Source organism: Amblyomma americanum, chromosome 7 (genome assembly GCF_052857255.1).
Source record: "Amblyomma americanum isolate KBUSLIRL-KWMA chromosome 7, ASM5285725v1, whole genome shotgun sequence".
NCBI classification, from domain to species: domain Eukaryota; kingdom Metazoa; phylum Arthropoda; class Arachnida; order Ixodida; family Ixodidae; genus Amblyomma; species Amblyomma americanum.
In genome coordinates, this window is record NC_135503.1 from 149,970,921 (window position 1) to 149,992,206 (window position 21,286).

Genomic DNA, 21,286 nt, shown 5'->3' on the forward strand with positions numbered 1-21,286 from the left:
GATCCTCTAAGAAGCGAACTTGTTTCCGCGCACGACGTACGCGGGAAAGCTTCATTCCAGAGGCATGAGACGGAGGAACAGGCCCCGCCATGAGCGCGATTGGAGGTGGCGTGTAGGATTGCTGGATGGTAAAACACAGTAGCCTTGCGTTGCATGTGGCGACGACGAGCAAACTTGCACAGGAAGAAGGAATCAAGATGACACATAGAAAAGAGCGCAGAGTACGTGAAGCGAACTGATGAAGGGCGGTGATTTGGGCTTGTTGGGTCATCACAGAAGAGGAAATATGCAGCACGAGAAAAACGTACGGACGAAAGAAGAAAGACAAAGACAAGCGCTGACACTGCCAACTGAAAATGGTTTTATTTGCACGTGCAATAAATACCATCGAAGGAAGAGAAGATAGAGCACCAAGTAATCGAGCAGGATGTAAAAAAAAGGAAACCAAAAAATACGAACACAAACCTGGGAAAGGAAACTCAAGATTTTAGATATGGCAGCTGCTTCTTGAGGAGCGCGATCGATGGTGTGTTGACGAAAGTATATCCCCTTTTATCGATGACGAATGCATCGAAGACTTCTCTAGTTCCTTTCTCTTTATACCATTCTAGAACGCGCGTTTCTTGCAGCTTCGGTCTACAGCTCTTGGAAATACTGCGGTACATGCATAAAGCTGTCTTCTGGGTTGAGTTGAGCCGTCAACGCGAAAGCTGTTACATACGAGTCCATTAATTCGCAAATACGCGAAGTGAGAGCACTACAACGCAGTATCAGTAGGGCGTTCCCTCCGAGCAGCGGGGCCACGCAATGGAACCTTAGATCTGGTCAAGGTCAGGGTTAATTCTTCTTAATACTTTTAGATGGGCGAAAAAAAGCGCGGTTAAGATGAAGTTTTTTTTTTGTTTTTGCCGGCTGCACAGTTTATATTGCTATGCTTCTTATTTCTTAGCTTTCTCGCGGCAGTAAGGAGTTGGTATTGCACTTCGCCCTGTGTTCTAATGCGTTCCGGTTTTATGCGTGTTAAGTTTACGCCTCTTAATATAAATTTCTGCCAGCTTGCCCTCGTTTCGGTGGTTACTAGTTCATGCAGCAAGTCCAGGTGCCCGGAAACATGTTCCACATTCGCTATCTTAGAGATGTGTGCACGACTGTTCAGCACAAATCTCTCTAAATTTATATGAAACGTTGTTCTATGTATGAAACGCAATTGCAACTAAAAAACTACAATGAATGTTTACTAAACTAGACATACTGCGAAAGCACGAATTTGTGCTACAAAGAAGACCACGATGAGCGGGCAGTACCGCGGACGGAGCGCTGGTGATGGGAGTTACTAGGTGGAACCACCTTTGTGAATGTTAAGAGTGTGGAATGAGGCTCCAGCTGGAGATGTGAGATTGGATTTGTAAGTACTGTACGTTCTCCCTTCCACGTTCACCGTCAAGATACACATCGATGCTGGTTCTTACGTTAGGGAACCAAGAATATAAGGGACCGGAGCAGCAGCCATGGCTTCGCTGTCAAGTACCTGAAAGGATAATCGCAGCAACCACATCATTGACCTAATGCCACGGTTGAAAGAATACGACGACAAAGTCGAAGTACCCCATTATATATATTTGTTTTGGAAACAGAGGTCTTGGTATCTACAATTCGCGAATCAGCCACGACTGCGTCGAAAACAGCGCAAATATGTTAAGAAATTCTTCACTCAGCTGATACACTCGCGTTTATGTGCTCCCATCACTGAGAAAAATTATGAAAAACTGTGAAAGCGACCTCCCTGCAGGTAAAATGAAGGAACCCGATGCAAATTCAACCCCTGGGGCAAAAGCGTTGCTTGCGTTGCTTATATACATGTTTACCCAAGTGTGCAAAGCAGCGATACGCGCCGCAGTGCTTTGTGAGTCAGTGTTCTCCTGTTTAATTCGACGCAGGAAAGGAGCGTTTCTACTCAAACGAACTTAGCTTTCATGAAGTAACGCGCTCACGACCAACCAAACGCAATTAAAATAGTGCAGAGACGTTTTTAAACCACTAGGCGAATGCAGGTCTCTCACCTAAATGCGCTATTTTTCCCGCTTGCGGAGTGTTTTCCATTCAACGTGCGCAGGCGAGGGCTACCGTCTGCAGCTGGCCGTGTCGTCCAAGTGTGACAAATCGCTGGTGTGCTCGTTCGTCGAGAAGCGGCTGCCGGCGGCGCACAAGCAGCTCGAGCGGCGCAACATACTCGTCTACTCGCTGGGCTTCTCCAGTGTCGTCGACTTGGTGCGTCTGCTGCAGCAGCTCGAAGACAGCCGCGTCAAGCTGCGCGTGCGCCGCATCTCGGTCGCCGCCTCGTCGCTCGAGGATGTGCTGCTCAGGTGGGCGCTTGCTCTCAGGGCGAGGCAGAGGGGATACTTAAGCTCAAGATATATGACGCGATAGCGTTAATGGGTCAACGCTCATATATGCGGAATTCGTCATACATTCACAGACCCCATAGCGTTCTCGTACCCCTCCTGGCGCAGTGGCGCATCGCTTAACCGACGCACCACTGCCCTGCGATGGCAGGTGTTGCCACCGGCGGGGCTTCTGAGATGTCGTTGCTGTTCTCGAGCAACCTCTCGGGACCAATAATTAACTGAACTGCCACCTGCCACGGTGGGCAGTTTGCTCATATTTCGTACGCAGTTTGGGATCACGTCGCAATGTCACGTGAACTCGGTGGCTAGCTTGCTCGGGAAGATAAACCCGGGTCTGACAAGCCCCAGCTTCATGGGAGAAATTTCTCTCACGCCGCCAACGAGGACGATGGAGACGCCGGGTTTTCAGCTGATCGAGACCCTTAAAGCTATATATGTCGCCAATAGTTCTGCCTCACACTGTGCTCAAATTGTTCGCAACGAATGTCCACACGTGTCAGCTGTTAGTCGCAACCAGAGCTTCCGGTTATGTTATACCATGATGCGCAGAGGCAATTGCCTAGAATTCAAATGAAGACATCTAAATTTACCTGATCTTTTAATTCGTGGCACAAATGCGCGTATGTCTTTTTCACAAAACCTACCATTATAACCTTCATCTCCGAGATTACCTAATTGTGCCGCCACCATACATCTCGTCATGCAGCGACCACCTTTTAAAGGTTGACGGGCCTAGCAGTCGCACTAACCTGCATTTCGCATCTTTCATTCCCAAGACATCTAAGGAATGGAACCACCTTCACACTTCCGTCGCCTCTATTAAAGAAGCCTACCTTTTTAAGAATGCCGTTAGAGATTATATAACGGTTTTATATTCTACAAATATTTTCTGATAATATTCTACTGATATTTTTACCTACTCCTCTCTGTCAAGCATCGGCCCTGAGATTAAATAAATAAATAAACCTTCCCTATGTGGAGGTTGAACAACATTTTGTTGTGGGTTTTCGTGCAAGGAGATTGCGCTTACTGATGACAATACCGAAAGAGGTGCGGTAGCTAAGGTCTTGAGCTAGATACTTAAGGAGCACCGCATAATTCTGAACTCTCACAGCGAATGTTTCTTAGTCGCACCAAGCAGCCAGTGTGATTTCACAGTTCCTGTATGGAGGAGACGTCGTCACCGCATTTTTCCGTGCAATGAAGTGGAGAGTCACACCCACACATGGTGGGACTCTTTAGAACAGCCGACGTCCCAGTGACCGCGGAGACACTAGGCGTCGCAATCTATCACCAGCTTTTAAAGCCCCCTGTGCCTTCTGAAATCCTCCAGCGCCCCTTTTGGCTCTCCCAAGACTTCTGCCGTCAGGCCATTTCTTGGCTCATTTTCACTTTCGAGAGCAAGTGATGCGTACACGACTGTGCTCCTTGCGAGCCCCGGAACTCCGTGCATAACGGCATGAAAGGCTTCGCGCTTCACTCAAGTTTCATCAAAATCTTCCTTTGTCTTAGTAACTGGGCCGAGTGAATGCTTTGGCACAGAAAGACCTGCTGCCAGCCCACAGGCCTTGCTACGCCATGCGTGGAGGAAAAAAAAACTAAGCAGGGAGCTATAGCGTCCAGCATCCAGCCACCGCAACTGGATGAAAATTGAAACCGTTCCATATCCTTTTTCTCTCTCCTGGCACGGGCAGGTACACCCCCAAGTTGTATCCGAGTCTCGTATCTAGCCAAGGAAATGCAGCACGCACTACAACGTGGAAGTTACTTCCTCCCTAAAAATTTTTGAGACCAGGCTCTATGGCTCTCACTTGACATAAGTTTTTCTTCCTCTATGGCACCATGCGCCGCCAAGCGAATGCCATTCGCGTACATTTGTGCTAGTTTTTCTCCCACGCGACATGCTTCCTTGCGTTAGGTATATTTATCCTCTACGGGAGCATTACTGGATGCTATGTACAAGTCCGTATCAATGGCAGCGGCGAGCAGTGACGATACATATAGTAAACAAGAGCACGCTCTATCATACCATAACCACCGGCCATTAAAAGGACCAAGGAAAAATGAAACGACACTGAATTTTTTTACAGGTTCGTGAGGCTTCAGCAGTGCTTCTTGCATTTCAACAGCGTGCCGCTAACAATGCAGTATCTGCTTACTGAGATTCGACCTCCAGAGCCCGCCGTCAGTATAACTGTTTACTGCCTAAAGGAATAACGCCTACGCCTGTACAACAGGCACCATTCTACGAACTCAACCCCTCCCACATTAATCTGCTAGTTCCAATGCCGAGAAAAAGAGCAGTAAAATAAATAACGTCATGTGCGACAGGATCAACTCCTTTCGCATAATGTAAAAAAGCCCATTGTGCGCATTTAGCGACATTATGGACACCATCGATAGGGTATCGCGCTCTAATCACAGACAGGCCACTGTTGCCACCAAAAACCCAGGTTTTTAGAAAATCTAACAAATAAAAAGACTAAATACAGGTCTCTCCATTACCAGCCGAAGTAAAGTCGTGCTCTGAAGCCAATTTGCACGGAAAATCCCGGTTCCCTTCAACTCGGCCGTCCTTTTCTGCCCAATTTTCTCAGCGATAAAGGCGCCTTAATCGCTGGGCAAACGTCCACAGAACCAGAATGAGCCAGACAATCAATTTCTACTGGCAACAGTTATTCGATGTAGCTGTGCTGAGTAATCCTTAGTGTAGAATTACATTTCCGCCATAAGCATACGGGATATCGGACGACAGTGGTGGTTGGAGCCAGGAAAGAAATGTGGATGATGATCAGTCAGTCCATCAGTTAATCAACTAACCAATCAATCAACGAACCAATTGATCACTCAATTCCGCTATTAATTTCTATTTCGCCGGAAAAATTCTAGAAGACGTAAAAACAAAAATCCCTGTTGAGCTTGACTTGCATTTTGGCCCTATGTAGAAAGTGGCACCAAAGCACTAGCGCAAACGGCAGTCAACCAAAAAAAAAAAACGATATAAATTTGGAGATCCTGTTATAAAATCCAAGCTAAACACGAGCGAAAAGGTTATGAAAACCTATTTGTATGACGAAACTGAGAAACAGGCCGAACATGTATAAAAGAACATGATTCAAACGCGATAAAAACGTAAAAAACAGAACTATTCGAAAATGTACAAACATACAATTAGTACTGCAAAACAGCGCATACAAAGTGCAAAAGCGGCCGCGCTAGAACCTGACAAGTAAACGCGATTTCTTCGAATAAAAGCGAGTACCACAAATCATTACGCCGATATAGTAAACTATGAATAGAAAACAAAATACAGTGCAATAATAAATAATAAGGAAAGCTGTTAGAATTTTTCTACCTAACCATGCCAGCTAATAACGTCCGAATGGCTGAATCTGAGCCGGTTGGTACGTAGCTTGCTTGGCGTCAGCTCGTGAAAGAACGGCAACACCAGTGAGAAGACCTAGGACATTATAATAGCGAAGTGAGGATCGGTTCTTCTTTCCCCGTTGTCTTCTTCCTTCAGACTTGCGGGATTTCACAGAAAATCGAGAGGGATCACCGACAAACGATTTATAAACAGGAACCATGTAGAGAGCACTAACAAGGACTTGTGGTGGACAACTTTCTGGTCGCCCCACGGAGCTTCTCCGTGGCTACTCGAGCGTGGGGTCTGCCCCCTACCTCCAGACAAGTGACGCCCGAGAAGCCGTGCGACGGCAAAAAAAAAAAAAAAAGAATATCCCTCTCACTCTCCACGCTAAAGAAAGTAAAAAAATAAATTGCAGCTGCGCCTGATGTCAGTTTCGTGCTTTCCAATTCGTCAAAAGTGGCGTCAGAGTTTCTCGCGCTTCTTACATTTACTCACGGATTGCGCAACATTGCTTAGCACACTTGCAACGTTCACGGCCGCTCACGTACAATGCGTGGATTGCGCAACATGCACGATCACTCAAGTGCAATGCCTGAAGGAACGCTGTGCATCGGCGTAGAGCGAAAAATAAGGGCAGGGTTTCTGTCCAACTCGCGGACCACCCCGCGATAACCAATAAGAAAAAAAAGAACGACGAATCGAACCTTACACATCTCCTCCTAGACTCGGTCAACAATTCAAAGATGAGAGTTAAACACACAAAAGGTTCGGAAAATGTGCGTCCAGACGCGCGTACATGTGCATATCACGAACATGCAAAAGTTCAAAGCGTGCAAGAACACAGCCCTCCGAATGTCTAGCGAACAGTGTCCTTCTCTGAAGTTATCCTGATATTAGGCACTGTCGCGCACATAGCCCCAAGTTCACAACCCTCCGAGTGGTGTTATGCCCGAGCACGCATTCCGCTTGTATTCGGTCGTTCCAGTGACGGTGGCGGGCCCACGTGACCTGTTCCGGAAGCTGCGAGCCGGTGATCGCTTCGCGCGGCGCGTGCGATCGCAGTGGTTTGGAACGCGAAGACACGTGTCAAAAGTGAAAATATTCTGCTATTTTGCGATTTTTGGAGATTTGAAAAAGCAAACATATTTATACCAACATGCAAAGAGTTAAGAACGCAGAGATTAGGTGCGTTCGGCAGTTTGCCAAGGCGCTTCAGCCCCCTTGTGCTCCACAGCGACGTGTTTCGTTGACGCCACAACAGCGCGTCGTCAATGCTTTCAAGTTCGGAGTTCTGCCTGTACGGCCTTTGTATGCGTATTGCAGTTACATGGAAGCATTGCAATGCTTAAAAGCCCAGCTAATGTGAAGTATATTGGCTACATATTGACGAGGACGTTTGCAGTAAACTAAGATTTTTAATCAAGCTTTAGTCCATTGATGTCTGTATAAAACGCCGCGTACTTGCCACAGCTTGATCGCGAAATGGTGATATGAATGACAAGAAAACAATAATTTCATCTTCAGTTCTCGTACATACTGCGCAAAGAGGCTGAATAACCGTAAACGTTTCTTGTCAAATGTCGTCTGCGCACTCGATCAGATCCCGCCGCTAGTCGAAAGAACACTTTGAGTCCTAATTGCAACTCTATTATTAAGCTCGAATGACCCCCTGGCTGCCGCTTCAAGCAAGAGTATACATTGTCTCTTCTAGTTCAGCATAGGCGACCAACGTACGCTGCAGATAAACTATATACAGACGGATACAACTCAATCTGCAGTGAAGATCCGCCCACATCTTCCGAGGGAAAATGTAGACCACTCGAAAATCTTTTCTGCTTACCTAAGCAAGGAATTAATCAAGAGAGGAGATTGCAGGCTCAAGGATCTTGATGTTTCTGGCGTTTGGCGAGCTTTCACTGCATTAAGGGTCGACATTACTTCGGCATGAGGCGATTCCATTGTGCCTGCGAACGCTTTTATTGCCGCCAACGTTTCGATGTTGGAGCTGTAAACGACATTTTCCCTTTGCCAGGGTTGACCTCAACGTCTCCCGAGAGGAAAGCAACATCATACTGTGGCGAAACACTCTGCGCACATTTCCGCGCAGCCTCCACCTTGTTATCGTCCCGCCCAACGTAACACGGCCACGCGCTGGACTGCGTTACCGATAAAGCACAGCGCCACCGCGGCGTCACCCGGGGCATGCGTCACCGACGGCGGCTACAATAACAAAGGCTGCTCGGCTGGGAAGAGCGGCTGTTTTCCTTCCGCTACCCGGACGAGCGTAGCGTGGGTATGCTCGTCCGCTGCCCTCGCTAACAGTTACGTTTTATGTTGGTGTTCGTCCTTCAACAGAATGGCATCCGACATCTGGTGACCCGGACGTCGCCGCCGCCAGGCCAAACCGGTAACAGCGGCGCCGGAATCCTCCCACATCTGGTGACCCGTCGAGCCGCACCTTTCCCTCAGCTGCGTTCCTGGATGGCTTACTGGCATCCCACAATAGCAAGACGGCGTGCACCATGGCTACTGTTTATCAACTACATTTTTTTTCTTTCAGTTTTATCTGTACAAGATCACTGCACAATAAATACACACACTGCATATATTCGGCTAAGGGTCGCACTTGTGTAGGCACCAAATATAGCGTCAGACAGTTGGTCAAATGTTTAGGGGAAGCCCCCAAGGTAGAGTAATTACTCATTGTCCTTTCCTTTGTAGCGTATGGATGCGCTTGTTTGGATGACAATGAGTAACTAGTCCTTTATAGCGCCAGACTGTCTGGGTGAATAAAGTATAGCTTCCTCAGACGATAGCATAAAAACTGGGCTTTAGAATTTCCCTTTCGGGTAAGCGCCGAAAGCGGCAAAATCACGAGAAAAAGTGACGCCCTTACGCGCGCATAGACGGCAATTGCCGCACAGAAACGCGCCAAAAGAAAAGGGAAGTGAAAGCTCAAAAATTACTGTTCAAAACTGTGTGTCGCACATTACTTTGCTGAATTTGATGCACGTATCAGCGCCGACAGAGTTTTGGCAGCGCTTGCGAACTAGAGGTTCCTTGTTCATGCAGATAAAACTTTATTTCGAGCCTGTAATGCAGCAAAACACAGGCATAGGCTGTCATTAATAACTGAAAATGACTTAGTGCTGCTTATCTAGACGCTAAACCAAACAGTAAAGATGCTACAACGTCAAGAAGCCGCTCGGCTTCACGCCATGGCAGCGGTGCCATCACCGCCTCGTCCACCATGTCGCACTGCCGCCACGCCACATATAGGAGCTGGTACGACTGAATCCGTGGAAGCCAACGCCATGCGCCCGCCATTGCGCACAACAAGCCCGGACTCTGAGGCATGTCGCGGCTTACAGCAAGACTCATCCAGGCTCGACCGTTGGAATCTTCCCACTCCCCCATCGCAAGTGCCAGCTCGAGCCGCAACAAACGCTTCGCCGGCAGCCCTTTCCCGGCGTCAAACTTCGAACGGCCGAGCTCCTCCCATCCACTCGTCAAATTCGAACTGTGGGCGGTGCCGTGTCCTGACTGGAGAGTTTGAACGGCTGGCTGCGGCATATGTCACCTTAGACTATGAAGGTCGTGCCGCGCAGGACGGGAGCAGCAGATGGAGACATCAAGCGAGAGAGACACTCTCCCGACGAATCGCCGTGTTCCTCTGTTTGAGCCCGTTGTGCTCTCGGCCCCAGTGCCGATAATAGAACGCCCTTGTTTAAACTGCACATAAATGTCTCGTTCTCACCTTCGCCTGCCCGTTTCGTCGCTCTGCTGTGATCAACAGAGGCAGCACGCTGAGCTGCCCCTGTCCACACAGTATGACAGCGGTGGGGTGCCCGATCTTATCAGTGGATGAAAGCTGCGGGATCTTCCGGCGTCAGCTACCTCGTCGCGGTGAGTGCCTGATGTCTTCCCCTCAATTCGCTAGACTGCTCTAGCACACGTTATTGTAGTTAGGAGTAGGGCTGTGTGAATCACTGACCAAAGCTTCGTTGTTTCGAACCTACTAGGAGTGCATTGGAACCAAAGCTGGCCCTGAGGGAGTAAACAAAGGTTTGTGGAAAGGATTCCTTGCGCGTTTCATACTAGTAGCTCTATAGTAGTGAACGGCAAGGGAATCCAAAAATAGGGGCAAATAGCAAGATGCTAGTGTGAACGATGGAAAACATTAAAGTGAAGGAACTCATCGAAATTTGCGAATAGTTCGCCATTGTTTTGGGTCATGCAAAACAAAAGCATGCGATTCTTGAGATCATGCGGGCGGAGGACGTAACGGCTGAGGAAGCTAATGAAGCCTTGGCTGTGATCAAAGAACGCCTTGAGCGCGAGGCCAAAGAACGCCGTGAACGCGAAGGCGCACAGCGAGAGCGACAAGAACGCCTTCAGCGCGAAGAGGCAGGCACCAGGAGATCAGAGAACCCCAGCGAAAAATGGCAGAGCTGCAGCAGCGGCAAACCTCGCTGGCGCCTAGCCTAGGCCCGACAAAGGTGCAGGCTAAAGGCCAAAGAACCCGCGACCAACTGCCACCGTTCGTAATTGGTGAAGACATGGCGAAGTATCTCGTCAAGTTCGAGCATGTTCGTGAGAGGAATGACATCGAGCGGTCTCTTTGGGCACAGAATATTTTAGCTGCGCTTCCCGGACAAGCACCTAGCTCACGTGATAACGTGCTTGTCGAAGGAAGAGTTCGAAAGCTACAATATCAAGGAGGCCCTGTTGAGAAAATATAAGCTGTCACCAGAGGCATTCCGGCAAAGGTTCCGGTAAGCAATAGAGGGCAGTGACTTGCGCATTGACTTGGCGTTTAAACTAAAAGCTGACCTAGTTGAATGAGTCAAGGGCGAGGAAGTTTATGACGACCGGGATAAGGTGGTAGAGTGCATCCCGCTGGAGCAATTCTACCGCTGCATCCAGGATTATATAAGGCCCTGGCTGCAGGATAGGCTTACGGAGGCAAACGTTAAAGAGGCTGCTGAGCTGGCTGAGAGATAATACAGGGAATTACGCATCGAAAAAGCGGAAACAAAGGTCGCTTCTCTAATACCCCTGTCACACGGGCACTTTCGATCCTCATTGAATCAATGCTCATCGCACTCAATGCAGATCGACGGTTGTCACAAGGCCACTTTCAAGCGCAATCGAGCTCGATCCTGCTTGACTCGATGCCGATTCCTCAAGAGAGCTTGAGGTTCCACGCACAATCGAGAACACTCTCGCTCTCATGAAGCTATAAAAATAAAAACAGGTTAACAAAACCAAACCACAATTGTTGTTGTAATTGATTAAAATGTAATACAGAACATTTTTCAGGTACTATGCCTGCTTATATGCAAACATTTGAAAATAATCTCTACACCACGCTCCAAGCTTCGCCATCAGTGTAAACAAAGATGGAGTCCTCCTGCTCGTCGGCGCGGAAACTGTGGAGCGAGCGCGAGACAGCCGCTCTCATCGACTGCTGGCAGGACAGCCTAAATAATTTGCGGCGCCAGAAGAGAAACGCCGCAGTCTATGCAGAAATCGCGGAGGCGTTGCGGGCCCTTGGGTTGCATCGCACAGCAGCAGAGGTGCGCCACAAAAACCTGGCGCAGATACGCAATGTACCGATTTGGCTACGGATTTGGCTGCCGCTTCCCCGGACTGCACAGTGTTGCCGGACATCGCCATGTTATGGCTGTCGGCGGAACATTTGGCGCCACCTAACACACATGAGGGAAACTTCTCAATGAGCATTTAAAATGCCCGTGTAGCACCGGATGTTTCGAGCGTGCTCGAAAATCTCGATGCAGATCGAGCTCAATGAGGATCGAAAGTGCCCGTGTGGCAGGGGTATAAGGAAGCCTCATGGAAGGAATCCGTTCGCGCGTCGCGATTTTCGAAAAGATGCGTCTGCTTCAAGGTAGGCTGTCACCTCTTCGCGAACATTTGCGTGCACTCCCAGACACCCTTAGAGCGTGTGGGGGTAGCGGTCTCGGTCACAAAGGAGATGCCCTCGACTCAGCGTGGCAAGCTCAGCCGGAGACCATGGCTACCAAGTGACAAGGGGGTTGGTTGTTTGGGGCTAAGATTTCGCGGGTCGCAAACCAGAGAATGGGTCGGAGCCAAAGGTTCACAAAACAAAACAAAGGTTATACAGCGAAGAGACGATACAGAGGATTTCATAATCACTCGTACGAGCACATACAAAGTGATTTACAAACACAATTCAACTCGTGAAAAGTAACCATCGAGAGAGATTGCAATTCAACAGAATCGCTCCACCTAAAGTGCACTAACACAGAGAGAGACAATGAAGCAAAACACAATTTGTTCACCAGGCACTGCGACCGTCCGACGACCTGAGGAGCACGACGGGGCCGATCCGCAGACTGGCGCACATTGGCTCGCTGGTCCGTGGCTGGTCGAGTGGTGTCCTCCTGGGAGACGAGCGGGCGTGTTTCTCGGAAGTTTAGAAGGCGGCTCGGGCTGATAGACAGCGGTTAAAGCCCTCATTTACAGGCGCTGTCGTCGTCTGTTCGTTCTTTGCCCCAAGATAAGCGCGCACATACACGCAGTATCAACTGCGCAAACTCCTCCTCCTTCTCGCGCCAGGCGCGCGACCCCATTGGTCGAGCACGGAAACCGCCTTACAGAAGATTCTGGGTCCTTCTTGCGATGCGAAGCCGCCAGCGCGAGAGCTAAGGGGAGGGGGTATCACTTTAGTGCAGACAAGGTTACCTCCTCTCCGTCGACAGTGAGTAGAAACTACTCGGACGTTCCAGAGAAATCGACTGCGCGCGCGGCCATGTTTCCTTTGGCGCCGCGTAGGCGAGCTGGGTGGGAAGAGCAGCAGCACACGCAAAGAAACGCGCTCTCCGGGATTCCTTCCCGCTGTTTTTTTTGTTTGTTTTATTTTCCCGCGCGCAGGCGCGGTTGCTTACGCGCGGCGTCGTTTTTTCGAATATGCGCCGAATTTTGTGACAGAGCCTGTGTTCGAACTTCAAGCTCCAGTTACGGAAATCTGACAATGCTCCTGAGCAGCACGCGAATGCCGCACGTGCATTTGAGTCACGGAAGCTTTTGACCTGCTACAACTGCAAAAAGGAAGGGCATATCGCGGCAAACTGTAATCGGAAGGTCGCTTTTGCAACGATTCGGGAAACAGATAAAAATAAGCGATTGTTGGAGCCATACATGCAGGACATTAGAGTGAACGGCAAGAAGTGCAGAGCCCTTCGAGACTCGACAGCAACTATGGCCGTTGTGCACCTGTCTTTAGTTTCTCCTTTACAGGAACGACTTTACAGGAGAATGCCCGTCGATAAAGCAAGTTGCCGAGGAGCAATGTGGTCACTTACGTTTGCTACGGTGATCATTGAGGGCACTTTTGGTCCGCTCAACGCCAGGTCGGCCGTGTCTGCCGCCCTCCCCGAGCGTTTCCCTTAACTCTTTTCAAACAGCTCAGAGCAGCTTCTGAGGGATAGGAAATAATCGTTCTCGGCCGATATGGCATGCATGCCCTTATGCGATCTCAAGCGCGCAAGCTTTCGCAGTAAATTGATCTGGCACCGGAGAGGGAAACACCGCTCGGAAAAGTGAATGAGCAAAGTAGCTTTGATATGGCATCGGTGGATCCTCAGATCGAGAACTCTGGGGTTAGCGGAGAGCTCGCTGTTGACGTAGCCGAAAGTAGTTTCAACGCCAGTGGCAACGAGATGGTAACAGTGCCACCTTTGCGCGATGCGGAAGGTTCGGATGATCGTGACAAGGGGGTAGAGTGAATAGCTGTAGAACAGCCCTGCCAGTGCGGCACGGAAGAAAGTAGTTCGTACTTGGAAGATGTAACTGCTGCTGCAAAAGTCGAAGATGCCCCGCATTCACCAACTGAGGAAACCTGTCTACCTTCATATAATGTCACCACAGCATCGGAAGATCCTATAACAGCGGTCTCGCCTATTGAGATGGCAGCGGAGTTATCGGAAAGTGAATCTCCTAGCGCGTCAAAAGCAGGAGGAGTTACAGAGCGTGGCAGAGAGGAAGTCAGGCTGGACATTGATGAGAAGGAGAGTGCCTACGCAAGCAAAGTCAAAGAGGATGATCGACACACCGTTTTTTGCACCGCATTCAACATAAGTACAAAAACCTGAAACCCTCAGTCAACGGAAGCGGACGCATATATAGACGCAGAGATGCAAAACGAGTATGATGCTTTCGCACCGCTGCGAACTTAGTCACAGTTCAGAAAGCAGCTGCAATGACGGCTACACCTCAACTGAGTGCAAGGCCTACCGCCACTAGCAGTCGGCTGAAACGCGTCGGAAACGTGAGGAGAGCTGCCCACCAGCACTCGTGTCAAGAGAGAACACTGGTTCGTCAGCGCCTTAAGAAGCTAAGGTGCTGTACAATGGGGGAGCACAAGACCTTCCAGATGACATGAAGGTTGTAGACCTCACTTCATCCGAGGTTGATGAGAACGAATGTGCACTCAGAGACTCTGAGAAGGAAGAGTGCAGTTTTTGGGATGTCAGTAAATGTATCAAGCACAAGCCTGAGCCAGGTAGCACAGGTGGATCGTCTGACAATAAGGGTTATATTGTCAGAGAACAGGAACCTAGGTGATTTAGGCTACGAAAGCAGCATGTACTTAAAAAAAAAGAAGCAGCTGCTAGCGCGAGAGTATTGCCACCAAATGATGGATGGCAGGCTTAAAAAAAGTTGTTCCGCCAGAAAGAGAAAGGGCAAGCGAACGAAAACTGGTTGCCACCATCGGAAGCTTCAGCGTCACCAGGCAAATGACCGCAGCAACGTCAGTCACATTATCAGCCCTGAAACTAGCGTCAGAATCGGATCTAAAGAAATGTGCGAGGCATCGCCATTTCCCAAAGCGAAGCGCAAAAGTGTGCCGAGGCAGACGAATGTTAGCAGTAAGATCAACTGCAAAAAGAAAGAATACAAGCATTCGCGCGGGAAAGAGTATCAAGGCAGGAAACCGAGATACAAGAGAGCGCGGCCCGGGACACAAAAACGTGAAGGAGAGTGACAAATGTGAATCAATCCGCGAGCGCACGCAGAGCATGACGCGCCAAGGCCCCTACTCTCATGCATGTTCTCACTTTCCACCGCGACCACGAATGAAACCGCGTTCCCACAAGAAGCTGAAAGCGTTTGCAAGGAAAACGCGTGTATGGCGCATAAAGAGTAACATTTTGCGGAGCCGTAGTAACAGGGGCAAGTAGATAACCGGCAAGAAGAAACCGTCTAAGCGCTCGGCCAAGCATAGGTATCCCTATGGAAAGCCGCGATTTGACATAATGCAATTCAGAAGACGTAAAATCAAAAGGCCGGATAAAGGCGAACCTTACATCGAGCGTAAAGGAACATGGGCGCCCAAGGAACTAAACACTCGTGGAAGGTCTCATTTGCCACCACGAACAAAGAAAAAGAAAGGACGGTCCCATCGAAGGAGTTACGCGCTGGCAATGAAAAATGGTGACTGGCGCGCGAAGTGTAACGGTAGGGACAAGTCGTAAGTCAGAGAACTCAAATCGTTCTCATCTTGTTTCTCCCACAGAAACTGGAATGAGGTGTACAGATAGAAATAAATGCGCAGCTATAGTGAAGGAGGCACGTACCGCAGCTCCCGCAGTAGCGTTTGTCGTTTAACGGTCGCTAGAAGCGAGTCAAACGCGAACGCATGCGCACTAAGCCGTGCGTTCTGAGCAAGGCTGCTTTCGTCATCCTCGTGACTTAAGTTTTGTCAGTTCATGAACAGTTACCAAGTTCCCTCGTAGATCGGAGCAAAATTGGTGTCCTTTTTTGCAGCCTCAGTTCAGTGTTTTCGGTCACAGTGATTTCAGGGGACCAAATTTATTTTGTATTCATTTCATTCCGTGTGTTACATATGCTTGACACGTTGAGTCCAGATTTTAAGTTCTTTTTTTGCCCAACATGTGCCTCTTGTCGAAGAGGGGGCAAGAATATGGAGGCCGCTATTGCTAGCAGAGTTTTTATGGTTTATGGCCTTGGAGTCTGGTGTTTTGACGGGTCACAGAGGGCACTTGCTTTCGTTGGGGTTGCGTGTTGTCGGTCGGTTGTTGGCAAGATGCAGAACGATCAAACACCGGTGCTGAGAAGCAAGACCGTCAAAAGAACCGAGCGAGGCTGGTCGAGACACCTGGGCGACAAGGCAGCGGAGCAGTGATGTCCTGGCTGGACGAGTGGGACCTGTTCACGGAAGAGAGCGTGGAGCCACCTGCTGCTGAACACCGGACGAGAACTTGGAGGCACCTGGCGTACGAGCGCGCCCCGCATCTGAGCCAGGTGGAAGCAGCTCGTCTTCGTGACGCATTGTCTGGCGGCAGAGGTGCTGCTATGCCCGAGCATGCATTCTGATGGCATCCGTGGAAGCCAGCGTCGTGCGTCCGGAATTGCGCAAAGCAAGCCCGGACTCTCGAAAATGTCGCGGATTGCAGCATGATTTATCCAGGCTCGCCCGGCGGAATCCTCCCCCTCCCCCCTCGCAAGCGCTGGCTCGAGCCACAACTAGCGCTTCGCTGGCAGCCCTTTCCCGGCTGCAAACTTCGAACGGCTGAGCTCCTCTCGTCCATTCGTCAAATTCTAACTGTGACCAGTGCCTTGACCTGACTGGAGGGTTTGAACGGCTGGCTGCACTAACGATCACCGGAGTTATAAACGTCGAGCCGCGCCGGGCGGGAGCAGCTGACGAGAAGGCGAGCAGGCGGAGACATCAAGATAAAGAGACGCTCTCCGGGCGCATTGCCATGCCCCTTTGTGTGAGCCTGTTATGCTCTCCGCCCAAATGCCGATAATGTAACGCCCTTGTTTATACTATACACAAATGTTTCGTTGACTCACCGTCGCCTTTTCGTTTCGCCGTTCTGTTCTGCGCAGCAGTGGCAGCACGCTGTCATGCTTCAGTCCCAACAGGGATGACATCGGGTGGGGGCTCAATCCAAACATCGGACATTATGGTGTCAGAGCCGAGCTTTCTTCCCAGAAGGAATTTGAGAGGCGGGACAGCGCGTCCGCGCTAGCGTGGCTGCTGCCTCGCCGATATCGAATGGTCACATTGTAGCGTTGGAGCGCCAAAGCCCAGCGCGTCAATTTCGCCTCCTGCGGCACGGTGCTTGTCACGTACCAGAGCGGGTTGTAGTCGTTACTTCGGTCACCTGGGCTCCAAAAAACCCACATCTAAAACTTATTCTGGCCCCAGATCACCCCGAATGCCTCTCGCTCAGTCGTAGCCCACTTCATCTGCTTTGGAGTCAAGCGGTGACTCGCGAAGGCGATCGGAATTTGTGAGCCGTCCTCAGCCAACTGAGCCAAGCAAGCTCCAGCGGCGACTGACGATGCGTCAGTGTAAGGAATGTACTATTCCTCCGGTTGAGGTGTGGCCAACGATACAGCCATGCATAAAGCTTGTTTAAGGTTTTTGAAAGCCTTGTCTGCCTCAGTAGACCAAGGTATTCTATTCGGTACTTTTTTCCCAGTGAACTGCGCCAGCGGCCGGGATATTGCGACGAAATTATGGACATAGATTCGGTAGTAATTGCGCAGACCGAGAACGTTCGTGAAGTCTCTATTCGTAAGTGGGACGTGGAATCCTTCAATTGCCTTTGATTTCTCTGGTTCAGGACCCTATCTTCAGCTGCCCACCACGTGTCCTGGGTATTTTATAGAACTCTTGACGACCTGGCATTTTTCCGGGTTAACCCTTCAGCCTGCTCTAGTGAGCGTGGTAAACTCTGTATGTAGGTAACCGACTTGCTCTTCGAGGGATCGGCTAAAGACTACAATGTCGTCCAAATACGCGCATGCGTCTCTGTTGTGCTGCGCAAGCAAGCTGTTCATGTTCCTTTGAAACCTCGCCGCAGCGTTTTTCAGTCCGAAAGGCATCACCCGCCATGCGAATTGCCCGAAGTGTGGCACGAATGCCGTGTAGGCCTGCGACTGCACCGCTGGGGGATCTGCCAGTATCCGCGACGGAGGTCAATGAGCGTAATAAACATGGCGGTACCTACGCGCATGATAAGTTCCTGCGGACAGTCCATCGGATATGCGTCTCTTTCTGGCATTGCGTTATGAGCGCTGTAGACTAGGCACAGTCGCACGGATTCTACTTTCGGTACAGACATGGTTGAGTGCGCGAACGGTATCTCGCGAACGGTATCTTCCTTGTCACTTTTCTAAGTTACTGTAATTCACTTAGTCGAAATTTTCACTTCCTCTGTACCTCGTGAGGTGAGTATCTCAGGTGACGCAGTGTCGATGCCGCGCACCTCGTCTATCGATTCTGCATCCTCAGCCTCGTTGCCTGCCCGAACATTCTAGGCTCCCACTGCCCGTACGCAAAGCTCTGTTTTAAACGGCTCCTGAAACTGCTCCCACATGTCAGCGGACATTAGGCAGTCAGTACACGAAAGCTTATCTGTAAGCGCGCGCAGAGTATGGGCATGTCACCGTCCCCCTCCTGAATCAACGATGGCTCTCGAAGGAGAGCCACCTCACGGACCTTCTCCGCGGCTTTTCGAGCGTCGTGTCTGCCCATCTAGCTACACACAAGTAACTTGCGGTGAACCTCTTTCTGGCCGCCCCGTAGACCCTCTCCTAGGCTATTCGAGCATTGGGGTCTGCCCACTTAGCACCAAACAAGTGACGCCTGAGAAGCCTCGCGGCAGGAAAAAAATACGAAAATATCCCCCTTACTCTCCACGCTAAAGAAACTAAAAAAATTACAGCTGCCCCTGACATCAGTTCGCGGTTCCTAGTTCATCAAAAGTGGCGTCAGGGTTACTAGGTAACACTACATTTACTCACGGATTGGGCAACATAGCATAGCACACGTGCAGCGTGCACGACTGCTGACGTACAATGCGTAGACTAACATAGCGTAGCACACGTTAAACGTGCAGACCCACTCGCGTACAGTGCGTGAATTGCGCAACGTCACATAGCACATGTGCAACGAGCACGACCACTCACGTGCAGTGTGTGGATTTCGCAACATAGCGTAGCACACTCGCAACGAGTACGAACACTCGCGTACAGTGTGTGGATTGCGCAGCATTACGTAGTACACGTGCAGCGTGCACGGCCACTCATTTACAGTATGTACATTGCGGAACATAGCGCAGCACACGCTTAACGTCCACGACTGCTGACGTAATATGCGTAGACTGCGCAACATAGCGTAGCACACGTGCAACGTGCACGACCACTCACGTACAGTGTATGGATTGCGAAGCATAGAGTAGCACACGCGCAATGCGCACGACAGTTTACGTACTATTCGTAGACTGCGCAACATAGCGTAGCACACGTTAAACGCTCACAACCGCTCACGTACAGTGCGCGGATTGCGCAACATAGCGTAGGACACGCGCAACGTGCATGACCACTCACGAACAGTGTGTGGATTGCGCAGCATAGCGTAGCATACGCGCAACGTGCACTGCCTATCACGTACTGTGTGTAGATTGCGCAACGCAGCGTAGCATACGCGCAGCGTGCACGACCACTCACGTACAGTGTGTGGATTGTGCAACATAGCGTAGCACACGTGCAACGTCCAATACTGCTGACGTACAATGCGTAGGCTGCGGAACATTTCGTAGCACACGTTAAACGTTCACAACTACTCACGTACAGTGCGCGGATTGCGCAACAAGGCTTAGAACACGCGCAACGGGCACGACCATTCACGTACGGTGTATGGGTTGCGCAACACAGCGTAACACACGTGCAACGTGCACGACTGCTGGCGTACAATGCGTAGACTGCTCAACATTCCGTATAACCCGTGCAACGTGCACGACCGCTCACGTACAATGCGTAGACTGCGCGGCGGCTGCGTTTTTATGGAGGAAAAACGCTAAGGCGCCCGTGTGCTGTGCGATGTCAGTGCACGTTAAAGATCCCCAGGTGGTCGAAATTATTCTGGAGCCCTCCACTACGGCACCTTCTTCTTCCTTTCCTCTTTCACTCCCTCCCTTATCCCTTGCCTTACGGCGCGGTTCAGGTGTCCAACGATTTATGAGACAGATACTGCGCCGTTTTCTTTCCCCCAAAAAACAATTATTATTATTATTATTCATATTATTATTATTATTATTATTATTATTATTATTATTATTATTATTATTATTATCATCAATAAAGCCTAGCAAACGTTAAAGGTGCGCAACCTCTCACGTGCAATGTTGGGATTAGGAATTGCGCAACATAGCGTAGCACACGAACAACGTGCACGACCACTCACGCAGAGTGTGTGGATTGCGCAACATAGCGTAGCACACGCGCTACGTGCACGAGCGCTGACGTACAACGCGTAGATTGCGTAACATAGCGTAGCAAACGTGCAACGTGCGCGACAGCTGACATGGAATGTGTAGACTGCGCAAAATAGCGTAGCACACGTGCAGCGTCCACGATCGCTGACGTACAATGCGTAGACTGTGACGCGTAGTGTAGCACACTTTAAACGTGCACAACCGATCACGTACAATACTTGGATTGCGCAACATAGCGTAGCGCACGCAAAACGTGCACGACCACTCATGTACAGTGTGTGGATTGCGCAATATAGCTTAGCACACGTGCAATGTGCACGACCACTTATGTGCAATGCGTGGATTCAGCAACATAGCGTAACACACGCGCAACGTGCACGACCACTCACGTACTGTGTGTGGATTGCGCAACATAGTGTAGCATACGCGCAACGCGCACGGCGACTCAAGTGCAATGCCAGAAGAAACGCTGTACATTGGCGAAGAGCAAACAATAAGGCTCGGGTTTCTTTCCAACTGGCGGATCAACTCACGTTAGCTATATCAGATAAAAGGAACGATGATAAAAGGAACTGGTTGAAGTATGAATAACAGAACCAGAAAAAGCATGACATCAATGAAAGGGACCCAAATAGTAACCTTGCCCTGCATACTCGGAAGGACGAGTGCGCAGTAAACACTATGCTGGTCACTGTGATTGAAAGAGACAGAAACAAACTGGCCTATGAGATTAAGGACGATGCGGGACAAGCATGTTTTAGTACGGCTTCATTGAATCTGACATCCACAGAGAAGGAATTCCTGGGCAGCACATCGACGCAGAAGCTGAAATTTATCACCGTTTTTTGTGCAAAGAAGATTGTCAAGTAGCGCCTATATATGTTGTTGTCATCATGAATGAAGCCGTTAGTATCAGCGTTATTTGTTACTCTTACTTTTGTTTCCGTTTGTTCTCAAGTAAACGCTGAGCAAGCAAGAGAGAAAGCGCCTGACAAAAAAGCAAGAAAGCTGGCAGTATGCATAAATGGTATGGCAAGAAATGGTTTGGGCGTGTTTCAAAGCATCCCCTCCATATCAGACCGGGTCTGGTTTTCTTAAAGGGGTAGAGACACCACATTTTTGGGTTATCAGCTCTCGGTTGAACATAATGCGTAGTGATTCTGTAAGCATGGTACACGATGTTAGAAGCACGAATTCGTATTATATAATTA

General features: G+C 49.7%; 1 protein-coding gene and 2 pseudogenes across 1 annotated transcript in view; all 3 read left to right on the forward strand.

Annotated features, from left to right (window-relative positions):
- The window catches only part of LOC144098171 (ATP-binding cassette sub-family A member 17-like), a 187,402-nt gene that overhangs the window by 60,347 nt on the left and 105,769 nt on the right, over nt 1–21,286 (forward strand). The window contains exon 6 of the mRNA XM_077630691.1: nt 2,114–2,363. Coding sequence (XP_077486817.1) covers nt 2,114–2,363 — 250 coding nt within the window. The remainder of the gene's footprint in view (nt 1–2,113; nt 2,364–21,286) is intronic.
- On the forward strand, nt 9,946–10,779 carry LOC144096861 (uncharacterized; annotated as a pseudogene).
- LOC144096862 (uncharacterized) lies at nt 11,671–13,547 on the forward strand (annotated as a pseudogene).